The sequence below is a fragment of the Perca flavescens genome, chromosome 10 (genome assembly GCF_004354835.1).
Source record: "Perca flavescens isolate YP-PL-M2 chromosome 10, PFLA_1.0, whole genome shotgun sequence".
Taxonomy (NCBI): Eukaryota; Metazoa; Chordata; class Actinopteri; order Perciformes; family Percidae; genus Perca; species Perca flavescens.
The window spans coordinates 15,869,707-15,886,926 of NC_041340.1; the positions used below are offsets into that span (position 1 = coordinate 15,869,707).

The following is a 17,220-nucleotide window of genomic DNA, read 5'->3' on the forward strand; positions in this document are numbered from 1 at the left end:
ACCAAAGTCTGAAACATGCAAGAATTATGATATGAAGTGCCTTTTTATGTGCTTTGGAGGCTTTTGATTACATTGGCCATGCTAGAGTCTCTCCCTGCCTTTGTGCAGTGCTGTTATCTGTTGACGGACAGGGTAGTGTGTTTGATATATATATATTCAAACTTTTCCCTCCACAGGGTGAATGATTGCGTGCTGCGTGTGAACGAAGTGGACGTGTCTGAGGTGGTTCACAGTCGGGCGGTGGAAGCCCTGAAGGAGGCGGGGCCGGTAGTGAGGCTGCTGGTCCGACGGAGACAGGCACCACCCGAGACGATTCTGGAGGTCAACCTGCTGAAAGGGCCCAAAGGTCAGGGACACATCCCACTTATCAACCACAAAGATAGAAATATATAAGTCAGGGTGCCTGGTTATGATGCTATTATGATGGCGGATTTGCTGAGCAGGAAGGAGAGAAGAAACTGATCTGCTTGTGCGTGAAGTGAAAGCATGCGAGCAGATCATATCATAATACTATTTCACATTGTAATATTTTTATTTTTAATCTCGCCTAGGCTCACGATGTTCTCGAGTCTAAGCGCATTTTAATCATGCGCTGTTAAAATAACAATGAACTTGACTTTAGACCAGTTTTTTGTTGGTCAATGGCGCGATAACTTCCCACTGCCTCAAAATAGCAATATGCCAAGAATTCACCTGAACACAGCTCCCTGTAAGACCAGCACGACGTGGGCGCTGGACGGTCTTAAAATAGCAAAGACACTTTTGTCGGGCTTTGCGCCGGATGCAAGCTAGAGCCCTCAGTCTTCGACGCAGCAGCCGTGGGTTTGGTTCCGACCTGCGGTCCTTTGCTGCATGTCGTTCCCTCTCTCTCCTCTTTCGTGTCTAGGCTGTCCTATCAAATAAAGGCCTAAAATGGCAATAAAAAATTATCTTTAAAAATTTTTTATCAAAAAATAAATATATATGTCCATTGTCACGCAAGCTTTTTGAAGATGAATGCAATAATACTGAATAACCACAACACAGAGATTAATTGAAGACACATTTGTACTTTTTCAGAGGAGGCAGCCCCAGGCCCCGAGACATGGAATATATCTAAAGGTGATACACGTATTGACTATCTGACTGTGTTTATTACTCAACCAGGGCTTGGATTCAGCATCGCCGGAGGGATCGGCAACCAACATATCCCAGGAGACAACAGCATCTATATTACCAAGATCATAGAAGGAGGAGCTGCCCAAAAAGATGGACGGCTGCAGACTGGAGACCGCCTGCTAGCTGTAAGAACCTCCCTCTGACTCAGTCACATAAATCAAAATAAACCTATTTTAGATCCTCATATATAGGCGAAAAAACTTCAGCTATAATTGTTAGTATTGATCACAAACACTTATTGCTTCAGCTGTACAATGTACTGTATATGATCTATGTAGATGACTGAATGTTTCTGGAACATGTTAAGTACACTACATTATCTGGTCGGTTGCCCCATCCTGTCATATTAAGCAAAGCAAGACGACACACATCAGCGTTTATGACTTTGTGCATGATCAATAATCTACTATTTGGGCCATGAGGTGGTACAATAAAAAGCCCATCAGCTGGGCATAAGAGTAAGAAATATTACATATGTTTAATTTGCTGCATCACTGAGCTTTCATTAATACAAAATGCATTAACAGACATGTTGATTTTACTGATAATTTTCTCACTGTTAAAATACAAATACCAGTCAACGGTTTTTAAACACTGTATAATATAGGACACTTTGTTATTTTATTGTATTTATATTATTTTATTAGAAATTACTTACATCTGATTAGGCAAATCCTACATCATAAATGTAGCCAGCGTACTACATGTTTTAACATGCTGTTTATATGCTTGACCCTTCCAGTGCAGCGGCTTTTAATTAAGCGCTAATTAGAATACGAACAATGAAAAAATAATGGCACCCACTCTTATTATTTACTCACGTTTTTCTGTTTGTTTTCAACTAATTGCAGCAGCTTCATAAGATCATTTTTGCAAACTGCTAAATAAAAATAATTAAAATAATAATAATAAACACTCAAATTAATAATCCCATTGGGAACTTGACAGTTAATTAAATACAAACTCAGACATCATTGTGGCAGTCAAATGTAAGTTCAACACAGAGAAAAGGCAAAGCTCTTACTCCTCTGAGAAATGTAAAGTGTCTTACATTACAAAAAGGCATCAAATCAAATTCAGAGCACCTTTAGAACCTGTACCGACTGCTTTTGACCTCTGTTAATGCTGCGCAGCACACCAACCTTTCACTCTGCTGTTGAAATGAACTAAAATCTCATAATACCTTCAAGCTATGATTCATTATTGTGTTGGCTGGTCTGATGACTGGTGTGATGCGTGATGCGTGATGTTGTCACAGTGCAACTAAGACAAGTGTTGATACAAGGATTTTTTTTCAACGATCATCACATTCAGGTGAACAACATCGTGCTACAGGACGTGCGTCATGAGGAGGCAGTGGCTGCGCTGAAGAACACCTCTGACATGGTTTACCTCAAGGTGGCCAAGCCAGGACCTGTGCACCTCAACGACATGTACGCCCCTCCAGACTACTCCAGCAGTACGTATCTACCTCTTCTTGTTGTTACTAGTCGTGGTGCAAACACTGTCCAAGTCAGAAACTACATTTTATATTCACTAATCCATAATCAGCTGGCTCCAAAACTAGAACAGGTTTATTTATATAAAATGTTTGACGTAAGATGAAGGGTGATTTATAAGTGTGGGTCCATGTTAGAGCGTTTTGCACTGGGAATCATCTTTTTATCTTTATCAGAGATGCTGAATGTTAGAGTTGGATCACTGTTCTCTCCCCAAAACTGCTATGCCCAGACACCCACATAGTGAATGTAGTGAATGCTTGCACACACACACACACACACACACACACACACACACACACACACACACACACACATACACAATTCTACCCACAGCAACAACAAGCGCAGTTCTCTGCCTCCCACTGAGTGTGGACGGTTTCTCACATCCCACCTGCTCATGAGAGCCCACGATCTTGAGCTGCAGCTTCTCAAATTTTCACAGAATAGTGGTTTAGTATTAGAGGGAGCTATTTAGAACTTTGTTATATGTTTTACAGTAAATGTTTGCAGTTGTAAGGGTTTAAGTGAACCCTTAATGCAGACTTAACCCCACTCTGACACTATAACCCCGTGATCAGATGATCTGGATTTGAAACGCTTGTTTAATGCTCTGCTGCCTCCATCAAGATTTTTTTTGTAATCGTTTGCATGCATGCACAATACACCAACTTTTTAGAATATATTTTTCCTCTTAGGTGGTAAGAGGGTTGACAGATTTAAAACAAAATCAGGTCTAGATTATTAAAACATCTCTGTTCATACATTAGTCAGTGCTAGTTGCCTAATGTGCAAAGATAAGCACAGACAGAGAACAGAGACAAGAGATGATTAAAGATGATAGAAAGCCAAATTCCTAAATGTCATTTTGGTTATTTGAAGGGAAATTATGGTTTCACACAACCTGGGTCCTATTTTTGTAGTTTTGGCGACCATTCCTATTAGCTGCATAGTCATTGTCCTCACCAAGTTAATTGTGAAGATCTGGGAATGCGGAGACGTTGCTAAAAAGAGGAGTTAGATAAATAAATAAACAGACAGACAGCTACATACGTTTTATACAAACATAGATTGGGCAAACTTATTTGGAAGAGAAAAGGAAGGCAGATAATTATAACTTAAACTGTTGCCATTCTTTTTCTTAATAAATTGGTTAAGATAAACTGACTAAACTGTTACCTCCTTTACAGTTTGTCTTCGTGCTATGCAGCGTTCCTGTTGTGCCTGTGTTGTAATCATTCTTTCTTTCCCCCTACTGGCCTGGCCCTCCCCCCAGCCTTCCCCACCATGGTGGACAACCACGTCAGCCACAACTACATGGGCGCAATGGAACCCAAACCAGTGTACCCACCGCCCCAGGTCACCCCGTCCAGGTACTCGCCAGTTCCCCGCCACATGATGGGGGAGGAAGACTTCACAAGGTAGGTTACAAACTGGTTCCTTCATAAATGACTCTCCTCGCACACATACTGTATGCATATATATACTGTATATACAGTGGGGGAAATAAGTATTTGACCCCTTGCTGATTTTGCAGGTTTGCCCACTTACAAAGAATGCAAAAATCTACAATTTTAATCATATGTACATTCTAACAGTGAAAGACAGAATCCCAAAGAAAATTCCAGAAAATCACATCATATGAATTTATTAAAATTGATAACCATCTGATGAGGAAAAACAAGTATTTGACCCCCTGGACAAACAGCATGTTAATATTTTGTAGAAAAGCCATTATTGGCCAGCACAGATGTCAAACGGTTTTTATAGTTGGTGACAAGGTTTGTGCACATTTCGGCAGGGATGTTGGCCCACCTCCCCCTGCAGACAGCCTCCAAATCATTCAGGTTCCGAGGTTGTCGCCTGGCAACTCGAATTTTAAGCTCCCTCCAAAGATTTTCAATCGAATTCAGGTCTGGAGACTGGCTAGGCCACTCCAGAACCTTGATGTGCTTCTTCTTCAGCCACTCTTTTGTTGCTTTGGCGGTGTGCTTAGGGTCGTTGTCGTGCTGAAACACCCATCCTCGACCCATCTTCAGCTCTCTCACTGAGGGAAGGACATGTCGGTCCAGAATTCCACGATACATGGCCCCGTCCATCCTCCCCTCAATACGATGGAGTTGTCCCGTCCCTTGGCTGAAAAGCACCCCCAAAGCATGATGTTGCCACCACCATGCTTGACGGTGGGGATGGTGTTCTTTGGGTTGTACTCTGTGTTCTTTGCCCTCCAAACACGACAAGTTGAAAAGTTCTATTTTGGTCTCATCTGACCACATCACCTTCTTCCAGGCCTCTTCTGAGTCGTCCAGGTGGTGAATGGCGAACTTCATGCGGGCCTGTACATGTTTCTTCTTGAGCAGGGGGACCTTGCGTGCGCTGCAGGATTTCAACCCATGACGGCGTAGTGTGTTACCAACCGTTTCTTTTTGTAACTGTGGTCCCAGCTGCCTTCAGTTGATTCATCAGTTCCCCCCCTTGTGGTTTTGGGATGATTCCTCACCGTTCGCATGATCAGGGACACCCCACGAGGCAAGATCTTGTGTGGAGGCCCAGACCGAGGAGGTTGGCGGTGGTGTGGTGCTTCTTCCATTTCCTGATAACTGCACCGACAGTTGATCTTTTCTCTCCAAGTTGCTTTCCGATTCTCTTGTAGCCCATCCCAGCCTTGTGCAGATCAACAATCTTGTCCCTGATGTCCGTAGAAAGCTCTTTGGTCTTGCCCATGGTGGTGAAGTTGGATGATGGTTGTTTGGGTGTTGACAGGTGTCTTTTATACAGGTAACGAGGTGAGGCAGGAGTATTTGATGTAGATAATTGGTTCGGATTGGGGCTGTGTCTTAAAGAAAGACTAACTGGCTTGTAGGAGCCAGAATACTTGCTGTTTGTCCAGGGGGTCAAATACTTGTTTTTCCTCATCAGATGGTTATCAATTTTAATAAATTCATATGATGTGATTTTCTGGAATTTTCTTTGGGATTCTGTCTTTCACTGTTAGAATGTACATATGATTAAAATTGTAGATTTTTGCATTCTTTGTAAGTTGGCAAACCTGCAAAATCAGCAAGGGGTCAAATACTTATTTCCCCCACTGTATATATATATATATACAAAATTACAGACTTTGAATATTATTTAAAGTTTTGCATGGGTTTCTCTTTGCGTCCATTTTGTTGGTTTTTTAAAGGTGTTGTCATGGTGTGGTTCATTTTGACGATACATGAATGTACAGCAATTTGAATCGCCCTTTATGAAGTGTTTCGTGAAGCAAAACAATGCTTTGTTTAAATGTTCAGCTCATCAGGGCCCTGGTGGTGCATACTGTGTTATAGCTTGACAGTGTGTGGTGGCTGTGTGCTGACCAAATACTTTGCAGAGAGGCCTCTTGTCACTTATTGTACTTGTTATGACTGTGTTTTAACCTTTGACCTCCTATCCAAGTACTGGATCAGAAGTAGCATTCATAGAGGCTTGATTGGAGTGCCCCACAAGGCCTTGAGTCATCTTAACCCACAGCTCGAGGGAAAAGGCTGTATTCTCCGTGTGTGTGTGTGTGTGTGTGTGTGAGAGAGAGGGAGAGAGAGAGGGAGAGAGAGAGAGAGAGAGAGAGAGAGAGAGACTGCATGCAGGCGTTTATGCGTGTCTGTGTTCACTATGGAGTGAATGTGGACGAGTGTTTGTTATGTGGGCCTGTAATGTCCTACAAGCTGTCTACATGACGTGTATGTGCATTTGTCGCATCTTTGTTGGTATGTGTGCTTTACATGTGTCCTACACTTGTCCCGTTCACTGTAATTCCTGTACCCCACAGCAGAGCTGAACCTATTTACAGTGTCATCCACAAACCTGGGGACATCAAGGTGCCCCAGGCCCTCTACAGAGGCTTCTGTCCTTCCTCTGCTCCCTTGTGCCAAGGTCCACTCCCCTTCTCTGGCAGGTACTAACCTAGTCCATCACGCCTTGCTTAGCTAACCCTCCTCTGTATAGCTTAGCATCTGGATCTGGCATCAGAAAGGAGCAGGGCCAAAGCAGCACTACTGCCTCAACAGTAGTATGCTGCGCCACATTTGTGCACAAATTATACAAGCAGACGAAATAGACTGAGAGGAGAAAGATGGCAACAGACTTCTTTTAGCTTTCTGTCTCTATGTTTGCATGTAAATGTTTCCTCACCTCATGTCTTTACTGCTTTGTATGCTATTACTTGTTACTAAGTATGTTGCTGCTTTTTATGTTTGTATGACATGTTTGACTCATATCACACTCACAGGAATTGTACTAAAAAACAAAATACTATAAAAGCAAATTGACTGTACATCTGAAATGTTTTAAAAGAAATTAGCTTTAAAAAAAAAAATTAGCTCATTATTTCTTGCCCTTTGTATATTTGTTTTGATTTTTTTCCCCTCTCTTTTTCATAATTTCAAAGGCCTGGCCCATATTCATTATTTGTTCATCAATTTTCGACTAATCTGCTCACATCTATGAATCTAAAACAATAGGGCCCTGTTTATTGCAGTTTAAAATGGAGTCGTACCTGGTCTGCACAAACACATCTCCACGGGAGCGCAGCCGAAAGGGCTTCACGCTCCCACAAGCTGCTCAATTCCATCTGTCAGGAGGCATCGACAAAACTAAGCCTCTATCTCGGGCCAAGCTACTTTCACTGGTGGTTACTGCTAAGGACAATTAAATACATGATATTTATGGCAATGTGTTTGGCATTACCAAATGTGCAAAAGGCCTCCTGTTTGTTGATTTAGTTTAACATTTTTTGTTTCTTTTATTTATTACATTTTACCCACAGTCTTGGCCATCGTGCTTCACCTCAGAGATGAATGCCCCGGTGTTTCTGTGTGTGAACCATTGCTTTTATGTAATGTGTTTGTGTTGAACGTAGCTTATATTGTGTGCCATAAATGTCATATATTGTTGCCAATATGTGTTTTCCTGGGTGTGTGTGTGTTTGTGCTATATGTGTGTGTGAGAAAGAGAGAGAGAGAGCGAGAGAGAAAAAGACAGAAATATGGAGTTGCTGTTTGGCTGGAACTAAAGGCAGGTTGTTGTGTTAAGAAACACCCTGAAGGACAGCACAGGAGGATGGGGGGGCTGACTGGAGCCACCCAGCACAAATATTCTGCTTTGCAGCATTGGAATGTTTTGCCTGCTGCTCTAAGTATGTAAATACAAACACCATGCCTGGCTGTTACCATAAATGTAATGGGGGAGTAAGAGCCTGATGATCCAGTACGGGCCTGCGGACCAGTAGCAGCAGACAGTCCTGCAGCTGTCATGATTCATCTGCACACTGGGAAAACCAGGCCGTGCACTCAGGTCTTACCCCTCTCATCACCAATGCTGCCAGCACCAATCACACACACATACTGTACACTGAGACATTTGCTCCTAATGTGCTGACACACACGGTGCACACACGCAGATACACATGCTTTAAGTGCAATGCACAATTATGACATGGACACATACAGTACATGTGAGTATACATCCTGCTCACCAGACAACTCGTAAATCAGCGCTGCAAATGAGAACGGCCTACATACTGTGACCATGTGTGCACCTGTTTGCCCCTAGTGGGTTTGTGTGTCATGACCGCTGCATATTTCAGAAAACAGTGTCTCAGAGGACATCATGGCCGACAACCAACTTGATCCCAATCACAGCAGATGAGCATCCAGCTCCATCACACTGACAGGCAGGTAGCAGACACCTCCCCCCAGCCCCAGTAGCTTCCTCATTGGCTCAAACCGGGAGGGGTTATTTTAGATGGATGCTGTAGTAAGCACAGGCTTCCACAGAAGTGGAGCAGGCTGGTTGTGAGGATTGAGTCAGAGCTTGTATCCGCCCTCTGCCCATCTGCACATCCCCCTCAGTGGTGTCATCACAGACACGTCCTCCCCCTTCTCCATCTGATGTTACCCCCTTCTTGTGGAGTCAGTGCTGTACATCCTTGTCTCTGTTCACATTGGACTCGATAAGAGATAAAACCTCTGTGTTTAAATATACACGTTTGGTGTAATATACTTGTGTGCAGTGGTGACAGTCAGTGACGGATTGGGATAAAAAAAACGGCACCGGCATTTGCAACACACCGGCCCTATTTTTGTCAATAACCTAGCTTGGAAATTAGTAACTCTGCCTTCCGAGTGAATCTTTCCACGCACCTCGCCGCAGTACAATCTTGAATATTTGTGGCTGTGTGCATAAATTAACTTCTCAAAATTAATCAAAGACAAATTATCAGTAGTGGCCCATAGGGGTCCATTGGGGGGCGGCCCTTCTGGCATTTGCCCAAATTCCAGATGGCCAGTCCGTCACTGGTGACAGTAGTGTGCACTATCAATAAACAAGCAGCTCCCCTCTGCTCGTCATATTAGATATAGACAACAGTGCTTCTAGTAAAGTGTCTCATTCACACACAAACACAAAACCTTTTGACTGGTAAGCGCAAGAATTCAGAAATCAATAACGACAAAGGCTTTTACCTTTATTAAGCGTTTTTAAAAGCTATAGAAACACAAAGGGGAGTTTGAAATAGAATAAATTACAGCAGATTCAGCTTCTGCAATGTTATTCTTAGTCACAGTGAGAGGCATAAAATATCTTAAACTGTCTATCACCTTAGCAGTGAATAGATTTTTCCCTATGTCAAGTGAGACGAAAATAGCAGGCCGTGGAGAAGAGGCAGCCACAGAAAATCTATTGGTGAAATTTAAGCAGTGAAAAGAAAGACAGAGACAAAGCAGCTTTTTAATTTAATCGGTATACGCCTCTATACATAAGCTGATGTGATCCATTTGGGGGAAAAGGGAGAGAGAAAGTTCTGCGTGAGGTAGTGCCTGTCTGTGGAAAATGGCGTCCATCTGCAGTGTCCACCATTAATCAGCCAAGCAGAGCCAATTACTGGGCTGAGTACAGGGCAGCATGACCCGCTGAACCCCACAGCCCAGATATCCATTCACAGCTTTAGGATAGAGCTGCGACTGCCTCAGCCAAAACCCAGAAGCAGACAGGGAAAATATAGCGGTGGGAGGGGGGGAGCTTTTAAATTAGAGAAAAGAGTCACGGGAGAGCAGAGAGAAAGGCTTTTTACCGCTCAGTAACTGTTTACATTCCAGGCATGGATGAAAAGGCAAAGGGGGAAGGGAGGGCAGGCAGGTCTTGTGATAGGGAGGGAGGAGGACTTGATCCCTCCATTTAAAACTGTAGGAATTTACTCCCATTTTCCATTGAAATAGCCAGGCGATTCACATCCTACGGACAAACAGTGCATGCAGAAACACACACATACGCATAGTGCTCCTATAAGATAATAAAAAACGATGCCGGCCTCACGTGTCCAAATATTCCACAGTAGTCTACACATTATTTTGCTGTGAGGAAATCCAGCTTCCAGCGTGCAGCCAGGTCACAGAAGATGGGGGCGTTCAATCAAAGGCCGAAAGTCAGCTCATGAGCTCCTCAGTTTGTTTACACTCTGACAAATTAGCAAGGAGCTTCTGGGAATCTGCCTATTCTCCCGAGGTCCAGATCTGAAAGACAGGAATGCTGGTGTGCTGTATTGAAGAGGGGGCTGGAACCAAAGCAGCATCAGAGCAGAGACGAGGGGAAAGCGCGGTGTGAAAGGGGATCAAGCTTGGATAACCTACAGTTCAACACATCCGCCAAGTCCTAATGCACTTGATGTAATGCAGTCCTGGTTATTCCAGATGTGAGTAAAGGGTAATTTTGGCCTCCTTGCTTTGAATTGAACAAAGATGGTTTGCGTGGGAGCGTTAGGGTTAAGTGTTAAGTCTTGCCTTGCTGGTGATGATGGGGAGAGAGCGTTTGTGACAGCCCAAAGAGGAGCTGCTTCTCATCACAGCACACAAGGATGAGATAGGGAAAACCAGGCCCCAAACACAGAAGCTTCTAAAATTGTAGCCCCTCTTTTGAAGGGCCAGACAGGAAGAAGGGTCGAGGAGTAAGAGCGATGTGCCATAGCCACCATGTTCACAGTCAACATCTCATCTTCCATGTCGCTGATGAGGAGCCTGCCTGAACGCACTGTTAGGAAATGCTCTTTCAGAAGCAAGCACCATTTCCGGATCCTAAGGTAACCATGGAGATCTGTGCCTCGTCGAGATGGGATGAAAAGCTCAAGATGGGAAGCAATGTTATTTTAAGCTTGACTTGTTTGAAGGCAAGTCCGTTGTTTTAGCATATTTAAAGGCATTTGCCACTTGTCAATTTTTTTATTTTAGTATTTCATCTCTGGTACAGAAAGATCTAAACGGCTTTAGAAAAAAGAAAGAATGTGTTAAGCTTTGTCAGTACAATGAATACACTTTAACAATCTGTTTAAACTTCCAGAAGTTTAACCAGGTTAAACTTCCAGAAGTTTAACTATTTAGGACATTCCGATGCTATTCATTTCTGTTAGTGGAGTAATCAATGCTTTTTCCAGTCAGTCATGGGTATGATTCTGAAAGTCTGGAATGCTGCCTCTGCTGCCATTGATGGGAAAATGGTCTTAACAGCAAGTCAGAGCGCAGCCATTAGGGATTGAGTAAGAATTGTTCCTGTAGACCGCAGGCTCAGTACTGCGAGAGAAGACCACTAATGGGAACCATGCAGTGTTTTCTGTTCAGAGTGGAAACTGTGTGCGTCTCTGTGTGGTTTGTGCATGTTTGATTATGTGTGCATTTGTATATAAAGTATGTGTGCAAGTGTTACTGTGTGTGTGTGCGTGTGTGTGTGTGTGTGTGTGTGTGTGAGGCCAACGCTGGGCTTCCTAGTGTGTGTGTGTGTGAGGCCAACGCTGGGCTTCCTAGTGTGTGTGTGTGTGAGGCCAACGCTGGGCTTCCTAGGGTATGTGTGTGTGTGTGTGTGTGTGTGTGTTTGTGTGTGTGTGTGTGTGTGTGTGTATAATTGTATGTATGTGTGTGTGTGCGTGTGTGTGTGTGAGGCTAACACTGGGCTTTCTAGTGTGTGTGTGTGTGTGTGTGTGTGTGTGTGAGGCTAATGCTGGGCTTCCTAGTGTGTTTGTGTGTGTGTGTATGTGTGTGCGTGCGTGTGTGCATGCGTGCGTGTGTGTGTGTGTGTGTGTGTGTGTGTGTGCACTAGTATGAAGTGTGTTCTCAGAGGGCTTTTGCTGGACCATAGCAGCGGTTTGGCCTCTCTAGCATCTTAAAACCGAGGCAGTCTGAATAGCCTGCTGGAGGATGAGTCATAGTGGCTAACGCTAAAGCAGAGTGGGTGTGTCGAGCAGTGGGTGGCTCATTGTGTCTGCGTACATTAATATGAGTGGGTGTTTAAATGTGTACACATGTGTACATTTCCATGAGATTGCCATGCAAAGCAGGAAGGTCTATAGCCAGCAGATAATATGCATTTGGATCTAGTCGTTTTGCTGCTTGTTTTATTGCCTTCATTGTATCTAAACAATAAACTATTTGCAGTGTTATCAGTGTAATCCACATTATCTTTTTAAGTAATGTGATTAGTACATGATTAATACATGTTTAATCATTGTGTTCTCCTGGTGAGTGGTCCTGTAGATAAATCATTTAAATGTTCTATTTAAAGCAATCACTTTCAAATATATACAGAGTGTATCTACAAAAAGATCCGCAGGCTTACAGCTTGCAGCACTTAACATTGTGGGATCATACACACTAGATGATGGCTGTTGTTTGAAACAGCCTCTGTGTACCCCTCTGTTTATGCTGTTTCTATTTTAGTTGTGGTCCTATATCTCTCTCTGCCCTTCACCCTGACGCTGTCACTGTGTTTGGCAGGGAGCCAAGGAAGGTGTTGCTGCACAAGGGCTCCACAGGCCTGGGCTTCAACATTGTTGGTGGGGAGGATGGAGAAGGCATCTTCGTCTCCTTCATCCTGGCAGGAGGGCCGGCTGACCTGAGCGGTGAACTGAGGAGGGGAGACCGGATTCTCTCGGTCAGTATCTCAACCTCAAGCTTTCTGTTTGGACACATAAAGAACTGTACTGCTTTGAGGCAGTTCAGCCAACTCCCGTTGTCAGAATAATGACGATAGAATTAGTGCTGTCAGTTAAACACGTTATTTTTTTAAAGATAATTTTTTGGGGGCTTTTCCCTTTATTTGAAAGTGGATAGAGAGATGGGGGATGACAGGCAGCAAAGGGCAGCAGGTCGGATTCGAACACTGCGCCGCTGCGTGACTCAGCCAATAGGGAGCGAATGCTCTTACTGGGCGAGCTAGAGGCCGCCCCAGTTAAACGTGTTATTAGCGCCATTAACACAAACCCATTTTAACGGCGTCAATTTTTTTATCGTGAGATTTACGTTATTTTTGGCCTAGCAACCTTTGTAGTTTTTTTCACATGCTGTTGCAACAACTAGTAACGTTAGAAAAACTATAACACCACACCGGATCTAGCTAGACCGGAAACATAACAACAGGCACGCCGCACACACTTGTTTGGGCTTGCGAGCATAGACAGTATAGCTCGCGAGCCGGCAAAAGAGTAGATAGATAGATTTTTTTTTATTGATCCCAAAAAAATGGGAAATAATGGTGTTGCAGCTGCAGAAATATCAGACACACAGCACACATACAGAGTATACATTAAATAATAGGAAACAATATACATTAATAATTATTTATTATATTATTATTATTAAATTATTTATTATTATATAATTAAGTAGTAGGCCAACGTTACGTTTTGAGTGGATGGCGAGCGCGATATGCCGAAATAGATGCCAATAAGATTCTGAATGGAAAGTTTACTTTTAAAAAGTTGCCAAATGGTTCCATTGACAAGACCAAAGTGATCTGTGTGTTTTGTTGTTGTGAACTGAGCTATCATCGCAGCACGTCCAGTCTGAAATACCACTTGATGGCCAAGCGCACAGCTGATACGAATTCTCCGCCCCCTCGTCAAAGTCAGGCGACAAAAGCACAAAGCAAGCCGATCCACTTTTCCATGTTGATAAGAGCATTAAAATGAGAAAAAATAATTGGACAAAAAGAAATCAAGGGACATTTAGAATAGATAAAAATGTGCAAATAATTGTGATTAATTGAGAGTTAATTATGACATTAATGCAATTAATCACGATTAAATATTTTAATCGTTTGACAGCACTAGATAGAATTAAAGGTGGCCTACTGTTTAGAAAGCCAGCAAACATCTGCCCTGCTGAAATATCCTTGAGCAAGAAAATTCAATTCATAACAACTCTGAAGGAGCTTAGCTGTGCTCTGCCAGACAAGAGAATTTTGTGAATCAATAAGGTATCCAATTAATAACATATTTAAATCCCTTGACGTTCACTCTTAACCTAAATATATGCATGTTGTATTTCACTGCTGCTTGCTTCCAGCTAAACTTGTTTCCTCTACAGATCTTCACAATTAGACAAGCACCACACATTCAGGATCTAATCTGGGTTTTCTTGCTGAAATATTGGTTGTGTGCCTGGTTTGTTGCAGGTGAATGGAGTGAACCTAAGGAATGCCACACATGAGCAGGCGGCTGCAGCGCTGAAGAGAGCTGGACAGACTGTCACCATCATAGCTCAGTACAGGCCTGAAGGTGAGGCCATACTGTCTCATATCACACATGAACACTTTATATTATATAAATATAAAATGTGCCAAAATGGGTCTTGAACTCTCAGTTTTGATGGGCTGTATTGGAAAGAGTCACCATCAAACAACCAGTATATAGCCTAGATTGTTTTGCTATTCGGCCCCACGGATCTACACCTATTGCCGTCTGTGCAATGTTGCCTCCAAGTTCCAACTTGTACTTATATGATCAAATAATACTTAATTTATTTTAGTTTGTGGTTATTGTATTAAACACAATTTTATTAGAATGTGAGCACAATATAAACTAAAATTAATAAAGATCCTTAAAACTCGGTTTTGAACTAGCAAATGACTGCTACTCATGGATGTTTTATATAACTCTCATTCTGTTTCTATGGGAAAGGCACTGTCAAATTGCATTGTGAGAAACGTAGGATCCAGTATTTTTGACGCTTACACTAGGCAATAAAAGTCAGGATATCTCGGCTTCTGCTGCTTTGATTTAAGCCATTTACCCTGATTTCTTTTCTTTTTTAAAACCACCACTTGATGAGGTCTTTCCACATAAATATGAGTTCCCCCAGCCTGCCTATGGTCCCCCAGTGGCTAGAAATGGCAATAGATGTAAACCGAGCCCTGGGTATCGTGCTCCACCTTCGAGAAAAAGTAAACTCAGATGGGCAGATCTGAGGCCTGTACTACAAAGCAGGATTTGGCGTTAACGAGCTAACTTAAGGCTCAACCCAGGATTTTCTGTACTACAAAGGTGGATCAGTTGTTATCGGGTTCAATCGCCGTGGTAACTCATGATGAACACCCAACCTGGTCGGGAGCAGGTTAAGTCGGAGATCAGAGATCAACCGGTGTAAAAGCACCGCCTACTGACCAATCAATAGGTCGATTGATAACGGCGTCACCATTCTTAAAGAAGATCAGGCGGAGCTCGGTGCAGAGAGAGAGAGGGGGAGAGAGAGGGGTGCGCTCATAAAAGTTAAAACATTTACATTTATTTTTTTTAGAGACCAACAACCCCGTTAACATGGGTATTTTTATGAAATATAGCCTATATATTTTAATGGGAGGGAATTACATATCGGCTTCTTAAGCCGTGTGTCGCCAATGCGCACATCGGTTTGAATTATGTTTTTATATGTTTTATTTGCTCTAACGATCGCTTCCCACTGCCAGGGTTGCAACTGAAATAATAGGCTAAAGCAATGACAGTTTATGGAAAGCACAAGTGTAATTATGGTCAGATCTTGGTCCTGACTGATGAGGAAGTGATATTAATAAGCGTTGTGATTTAAACATCTACAGCGTCGGCTATTTATTTATTTTTTTGCCAGCTTTCCTTCCTGTTTTAGGAAGCAGCGACTGTATTGCGTTTTCCCTGTAAAACCGTGTCTGTGTTCTTCATATTTATGGAGAATTATAATTTGCCCTTCTTATATATAACATGCGGCTCTGGTAGATGTTTGCGATTGGTCGTGGTGCGCAGACACCGCCTCTTTTATGTGAACGCGCGCGCCGCTGGATTGGGAAACCCTGAGTTGACTGAACTAGTTGATAACCAGCGTCGTAGTACAGGTTATGCGGGACCGCGGTTGTTAGGTTAGGTGAAGCCGGATTACTGAAAGAAATCCAGGACAAGTTGATCTTGCTTCGTAGTACAGGCCTCTGGAATCTCCCCCTTATGTTGTCATACGGAGCAAGGTTACCTCCCCTTTTCTCTGCTTTGCCCACCCAGAGCATTTGGCCCACCCATGAGAAAGAGAGAGACATCATGGCTTGCAAACAAGGGAAGCATGGTTGGTCAAGGCCACACCCCCACCCTCCACCTTGCCCCCTCTCTCCTCCTCAATAGCATTTAAAGCTACAGACACAGAAATGGCACATAATAAGGAAAGCTCATTGTGGGACTGGCTCTAGTGGCTGTAATTCTGCACCAAGGCTGAATTTCGGTAAAGAGACTTAAGATACAGTTTTAGGGGACCACTAAGGCCTATATAAAAGCCTCCAAAGAGCAGCATGTCATGGGACCTTTAAGAAAGTACAGCACTATATCACAGGAATACCCCTTTAACGTTGCTATGAAACATCAGATCCACCTGGTTCGGCGATGGAGGCATGCGCGATTAGCTCTGGCTGCAAATGAGGCCAGCGCTCCTGCTGTAGGAGGAAGTATTCAGGTTCAGGGGCGGCCCTGGTGTTAGCAGGCTCAAGTGTTGAGCCAACTGCAAGGCGGGCAAACGAGCCGCTGTTGTTCTTCCTGTTCAAACTCCGAGCCCGCTGTTCGTGGACGCAAACCCGGACAGCGATGGAAAGAGGACACTAAGCGGATATCGCGAGCTACGACACCAGAGGAAAGTTAAAAAGAGAGTTTAAACTGACAGTGGAAAACGGGAAACAAGTTCCAACTTTTATCTGTCTACCAGCCTGTGTCGATGGGGGATGGGCTCGACTACAACAGCAGCAGCAGCAGCAGAGCAGGAGCCGCATGAACTCCCGAATGACTTGATGTAGAAACCGGCGAAATAAAAGCCACAGTTTCACTTGATTGAGGTGAGAAAAGGAACAAAAATCAGAAATATTGACACGTTGAAACAGGAACAAATTGTGTGAGGTAACAGGTTTATTTTTACTGCTACTGTACCGAGTTTGACGTTAGTTTGTTGCTCTTCCTAGCTGAAACCTGTAGTTTTTACTCCTGTAACGTTATACAAAGTGAGCGTACGGCCCGCTTATGTCTGAGACACTAGCTAAAAGCAAGAGCTGTGGCGACACGGGCCTCAAAGTCTTTTAATAAACCTTGAAATGAAAACGTTACCGCGGGAGATATGCGATATAGCCTCACCCCTACTGTACTTCAATACAACCACTTCTATGGGGAATTCCTGCCATTACCTGCAAGTTTTATGACTTGTTTTTTTCTCACTTGTGGCCAGTTGAAGTAGCGTTGTGTTTTAATTTATATGCAGGAGAATTTATT

At 43.2% G+C, this 17,220-nt stretch overlaps 1 protein-coding gene across 8 annotated transcripts in view; it reads left to right on the forward strand.

Moving 5' to 3' along the window:
* Positions 1 to 17,220, forward strand: part of dlg3 (discs, large homolog 3 (Drosophila)) — an 86,788-nt gene that overhangs the window by 53,588 nt on the left and 15,980 nt on the right. For 3 of the 8 annotated variants that reach the window (XM_028588742.1, XM_028588743.1, XM_028588739.1), the window contains exons 8-14: positions 177 to 346; positions 1,147 to 1,283; positions 2,473 to 2,617; positions 3,916 to 4,078; positions 6,466 to 6,591; positions 12,452 to 12,608; positions 14,130 to 14,232. In XM_028588742.1, coding sequence (XP_028444543.1) covers positions 177 to 346; positions 1,147 to 1,283; positions 2,473 to 2,617; positions 3,916 to 4,078; positions 6,466 to 6,591; positions 12,452 to 12,608; positions 14,130 to 14,232 — 1,001 coding nt within the window. Of the gene's footprint in view, positions 1 to 176; positions 347 to 1,146; positions 1,284 to 2,472; positions 2,618 to 3,915; positions 4,079 to 6,465; positions 6,592 to 12,451; positions 12,609 to 14,129; positions 14,233 to 16,279; positions 16,794 to 17,220 lie in introns of those variants that run through there. The other 5 variants (XM_028588740.1, XM_028588741.1, XM_028588744.1 and 2 more) reach the window with 5 other exon arrangements.